Source organism: Drosophila willistoni (assembly GCF_018902025.1).
Source record: "Drosophila willistoni isolate 14030-0811.24 chromosome 2R unlocalized genomic scaffold, UCI_dwil_1.1 Seg200, whole genome shotgun sequence".
NCBI lineage: Eukaryota > Metazoa > Arthropoda > Insecta > Diptera > Drosophilidae > Drosophila > Drosophila willistoni.
The window spans coordinates 5061657-5067634 of NW_025814051.1; the positions used below are offsets into that span (position 1 = coordinate 5061657).

The 5978-nt window shown below is 33.0% G+C and overlaps 1 protein-coding gene across 1 annotated transcript; it reads right to left on the reverse strand.

The window, feature by feature from the left end:
* Positions 1–4015: 4015 nt before the first annotated feature.
* Positions 4016–5435, reverse strand: LOC111518786. Its single transcript, XM_023176503.1, has 4 exons — positions 5406–5435; positions 4465–4620; positions 4235–4402; positions 4016–4171 (listed from the first exon to the last, which is right to left on the reverse strand). The coding sequence occupies exons 1-4, from the start codon at positions 5433–5435 to the stop codon at positions 4016–4018; spliced, it is 510 nt and encodes a 169-aa protein (XP_023032271.1).
* Positions 5436–5978: the final 543 nt, after the last annotated feature.

The window sequence follows — 5978 nt, forward strand, 5'->3', positions numbered from 1 at the left end:
TAAAAGAGTTCAAGTGAACGGGAAACTTATGCACATTTTTCATTATAAATATTATGCATGCTCTAAAACAGAGAGTTAGCTAAAGGTAGTGAAAAACAACAAAATCGTTTATATGGCGGAGTTATAATGACAAGCCACTATGCGCCACTTTTTGTGTATATATGTGTGTGTGTGTCTGCGTGTTTGTGGCGGCAGGAAATTGTACGGTGAAATTTTAGTAAATGCCAAAATGGCAACGCACAGAATAAGGATATATTTTATCTCTCTAAAAAGACTTTACATATACCCTCTTCTTTTGATACAGAAGAGGCCATCGTTTACCTTACCATAAAGAATTCATAATCTCAAGACTTTCCACACCAGACATTGAAAAACGAAGTGTCTTTCGTATTATACATAATATAAAACTATTTTTTATAATATTTTCTTTATACTTTCTTTTCTTTAATATTTTTTGCATATTAAAGGACTAGTTGTAAAGTCTCGGCGAGGTTTGTATTAAGCACACAATTTTCATAGATTTTAAGCAATTTTCGGATTCATTATGTAAGAAATGTTGGAGTTTTATTTTTGTAAAATTCGTAGCTTTTCTTTTGATTGGGTTGATATGGTTCCTTAGCGTACAATGTTAGCTTTTTAAATATAAGTATAAGGCTTCTTTAATCTTTCATAACATATTTGACACATCATTTCTTTGATGGATCCCAAAAGATTGTTGTGCCATCTCAAAAAAAATTAATTAAGTAACCGTTAGCTTGTGCTTATTTTACCATTTACTATATACACAATGATTTCTTTTTCAATTTCCGCTTGAATACGATTTTAAATAGTCAAACTCAAAATAAGGACAAAAATATTACAAAAATTATAAGATTATAAACAAATTTTTGAAAAATTACATCTTAATCATCTCGATGTTTTTTAGAACTGTCAAAAAAAAATGAAGTGCTACGATTTACAAGTTTAAAAATTCAGCTACAATAGATAAAAAGAAAAAAAGGAAACCAATTTTAATTGGATTAATTCACACTTTTTCTTCATTTATACACTTCAAAGGTTATCTTTGATTTCAAATGCTGCATTCACCCAATGTAAAATCTACCCAAATCTACTGTAAGTAATGACTAATCAATGTCTCATAAATATCTCAATTGCCATTCTATTCTCGGATTAATCGTTGTTAGATTGAAGTAAAGACTATTAACCATATAATTGTCCTATAATTCTCTCCGTTCCGAGGGTATCATAACCACAAAGTAAAGAAACGCTTTACAAACAGTTGGCGGGTTGTGCTTGAAACTCAGGCAAAGAGGGCGAAGAAAAAAAAGTAGCAGCAGAAAGGATATCAGCCTGATAGTCGTCTGACGAGGCACAGCAGGAACCATTTTCATGCTCCTTTTGAAAATGTGTGTGTATATATTTGAGGTAAACAACAGAGAAAAAAGTTGGCCAAATAAAACTTTTGTGTAAGGCAAAATTCTTGTCTCCTCTTTTTCATTTTCCTTTCAGTTTTCCTCCTTTTTTTCCATTTTGTTTATATGTATGAAGTAATTTTCTGTAGATGACAAGTTATGCCAAGTATGAAAAAGGAGTTTTTCACTTTGTTGTCGCTTGTTGTCCTCGTTATTAGTTGTTGTTCTTGTTGTTGCGTATAATTGCAAAGGTGAAAGGTTGTTAAGAAAATGAAATTTAAAATCTAAATTAAATAAATTTTACAAAAATTTGTTATCAAATAGGAAGTTGCACAAACAAAATTCTCTCTTCTGCTCCAGTTGGGCAACTCCCAAGTCCAAGTCCAAGTCGAACTCAAAGACCAAGACCAAGACGTGCAACGTTACATAAATTGAAATAGTTTTTGTCAACTGGCAAAACTTGCCAAGCAAAAGTTGACAATGCTCAATTCTGTTTTTTTTTTTTTGGCATCGTTTTTTTCTTTTAATTAAACTAAACTTACATGGGCAAAAGTTATTGTTTTATACGAGTGCAAATAGAATGTGTTTTCTTGTCTGTCCATACCGAAAAAAGTAAGCAAAAGTCATTTAAAACTTTTGTACGCTTGGTCAGACAGGGCTTAACATGCATATCTCATATACGGCAAAAACCCTTTCGAAAGGCCCGCAAAGTGGGCAGAAGAAGAAAGAAGGCAGGAAGCTGAAGTGGAGAGAGAGAAAGATTATACAATAAAAGTTTTTCGATATTTCAAATGCAACAACCTGAAAGACAATAACTTTTCAAATCCAATTACAAGGCATGAGACAGGCTGAACTTGCTTAGATACTCCGGACTGTAGATTTCTTATTCGTTTCGGGTTTTTGCAACCTGCATATTAAATTAGCCAGCAAATTGAGTGTGTACAGGAAGAGGGGGGTGTGGATGGAGTGATGGAAGAGCAAACGAACTGGCTTCAATAGATGGAAGTTTTCTTTTGGCTTGGACTGAAGTGGTTTTTGGTTTTGGTTTGGTTCGGGTTTTCTGCCAATTTAAAATCAAATTTTCTTTACCACCTCAACGAGGGTCGGTCTTTCAATTCCTCTTTGCCTTTCTCTGTTTCAACTGATTCGCATGCTGCATGCAGAACCGATAAATAGTCAAAGTCTATATTTTTACACTGAACACAATATTGCAGATGTATGATTTTCTTGAAAAGACTTTTAACTTTATTTATCTATATACCAATGTCTTAAGATTCTTTTCTACATGAAATTATTTTATTACTTTTAATAAGAACTATACATATAGCTCGCCCTGGTTATAGCTGGTTATAAAGTAGACATCGATTTGCTCAATCAAAGCAAATCAAATTATTAACTTATATAGAGATAGATTTGTCATTTAGCCAAATATTTCGCAATTAATTCAAACTACTTTTTTTTACTCTACCATATTGATTAATCAATTCTCTCAGTGCATATTTTGTGATGATCTAATAAACAACCCAAACAATGCACTAACAAGATTAGGAAGATTGCTCATACGCAATGTGTTACGTGTCCATGCCTAAGGGAGTTGTCTTCGTAGTAGATGCATCAAGTCTTCTCTTCATTTTGAATTTTCCATTGTGTATGTCTGTATGTATGTATGTATATGTGTTGATGGGTTGGAAAACATAAAATGATTTACTTAAGTGTTAACTCATTTTCCAATCAACAAATGAATTGTGGCAGCAAACCATTATTGGGTTGGTGCCCCTCACCTGCATCAAAACAACAACAGCAACAACACAAGGAGTTGATAATGGCAATCAACTGATGAAATTGCTGGATTCTCACACATTTTCTGCCATGGCCTTGCCATTATTCATTTAATTCCAGTATTGAGTTGAAAGTGTTGCAAAGCCCTAAGGCATCCATTTTCCTCGAGCTTTTGCTTTACTTACTTTTCATTCTTTTCTCTTTCTATGCCTTTCGTTTTTCTCTTCAATTGAGGCCAACCGATTGTGGCTTTCGATTTGTATTACGATTTAGATACACAAATTTGTCTAAGGACTAAGGCAAAAAAAAAAAAACAAACACACACTCACATGAGATGGAAAGAAACAAACAGGTTTGACAGCGGGAGAGAGAGAATGAAATGGAGGCAAAATGTCTTTATTTTTTATTAAATTGCCTAGATTTGGCAGATGATAACAATTTGGCTTAAGCCAAAATGGCAATTTGTTTTTTTTGTAAGTTTATTTTTGGTGCTCAGCTTTTGCGGTAAACATATTGCGGCTAACAAGAAACAAGTAAGCAAAAAGCTTGGCCCATATATTCAATATTTATTTTTATACAAATTTCTCATGGGGTGAAATTGTATATTGAAATCTCAAAAATTTATATATTAGGCAGAGTGAAGAGAGTATATCTTCGTTTGAGTCGATCTGATAGGCATTTAAAATGGGATAGCCAAGTGGCATGCTTTCCTATTAAAATATCAATAAAATCTACTAGCAATTTAAAGATAAATAATTTGAAACAAGCTTTATTTATAATATTCTTTGCGAAACATTTTTAGTAAATATTTTGGCTTCATTATTCTAAGATAGCGTCCCATATACTCGGACTTCGCATCGATGAATTCCATAAGCATACCAATTGGTAAATACAGCATAATCCCCTGAAGGAATTGGCATAAATCTTGTCACATGGTGGTTCAAAAAATCAACCGTTACCTTATCCACAATTATATCGTGCTGTAAAAAATAATTTAAACGATTTGAATTCGTTGAAGCTTTAGTTGAAACAAAAACACTTACATCATATGGACATGAGTGATTTGCATTAGACTGCTGACTAAACAAGCCATATAATATACTAAAAAATGGGTTTCTTTTCGTCGACGCTAGAAATTTGCAGGTATCAATAGTGACATTGTATAGAAATGGTTTGTAATCATTAAATCGTTTGTACAGGACAACATTAACCTGAAAGTTAGATTTACTCTATAAATTTCTGAAAATTTTTCACTTAACCATGTGCAACTCACCAAACCATTTTCGACTGGTACCTTAAAAAAGTTAACTTTAAGTGAAAAATACTTGTAAGTGCGATTCACAGATTTGATTCGACAGTATTCAAATCCCAAAAATGTTTTGTCGGATACAAGGCATTTCATATTTGTAAGTTCGATTCGCGATGAAATCTATAAGAAGTTTGTTAAAGAAATTTGCATGCAGTTTGCAGAATTTATATTTGAATTGATTACCTGAACAATTTGGTATGCCAAACAAATAATAATGACAAAAAATGAATATTTAAAACTCATTTGTACAACTGTTTGATTCCGAATATCAATTGAAACTGAAGTAAATGTATAGTTTTTGTAGCTCATTAGCGATGCAGTCAAGCGGTCAACCATGTCGGCTAAGTTATTTTCAATTATCTAAAAATAAAATATGACAGTTTAATTTGAAATTCTTTTTCGGTGTATTTTCAAATAAACGTTTTTATTTACTTTTTGCCTTGGGATTGGCGGGTTGCAGCTAAAATAAATGAAAAGTCGACATCAGCAATTATTCTAGTGTATCGATACTTTCTTTAATTCATTTGAAGTTAAGGATATGTTTAATAGATTGTTGATGATGTTAAAAAACAAATAATGTTCATTGTTGCTAAAGAATAATGTTTAATACTCATTTCTTTTAGGGGGTTGTGGGTGCAGGTGCTGAAGTAGACGTTGAAAAATATATACGAATACATTTTTTAAACATGTTGAGTGTTTCGTTGGCCTCTAGTTAATACTGTTGCTTTATCTTGCTTCTACTGTTTAATGAATGAGCGAAAAGCTATTAGTTTGAGTCGTAAATTCACTAGTTTATTGAACTAGAGCATTGCAGAGAAATGGAAGAGACCAGATGCAGCCAAAATATTTTGCTCTATTTAATTGAGAATGCACTTCAGCAACATTCGAGCTTATATTACACCCACTGATTCCTTCGTTGCTTCATTCTCGAGCATTTCTAATGAGCACTTAACAATTACATACCTGAACCACTTTTGTTCCTCTTTTTTTTTTTTGTTTCCCTTTCATCTATTTTATCGTTAGCACATACTTTGCTCTACTTTATTTCGCAATGTCCTTTTAATCAAAGAGGCAACTTAAGGAGTAGATGCAACAAAGACGTTGACCAACAACAGCAACAGGGCGAGGACTAGCAGGACAGGTCCATAGACAGCAGAATCTGCTCTTACGTTTCCTCTTTGTGCTCTCTCTCTCTTATTTTTTTTTTTTTGCTCACTCATTTGGCTTCTTCTGTGAGTCCCACTGGGTAATCGAAGGATTTTACCTTATTGGCAAAAGTGCTGCAAGTGCTTCAATGAGGAGTGCACTCATTTAATTGAGTGACCCAAAAGTGAACGTCAGAGCTGAATGTTTAATTTCTCGCTCTTGTGCCTCTTAAGCAGAAGTATTGATTGGATTCAATATGTGAATGATTGCTCTCTAAATATTTAAAGATTCAATCTATTCAATTGCCAACTTGGAGCATAATTGAATCAAGA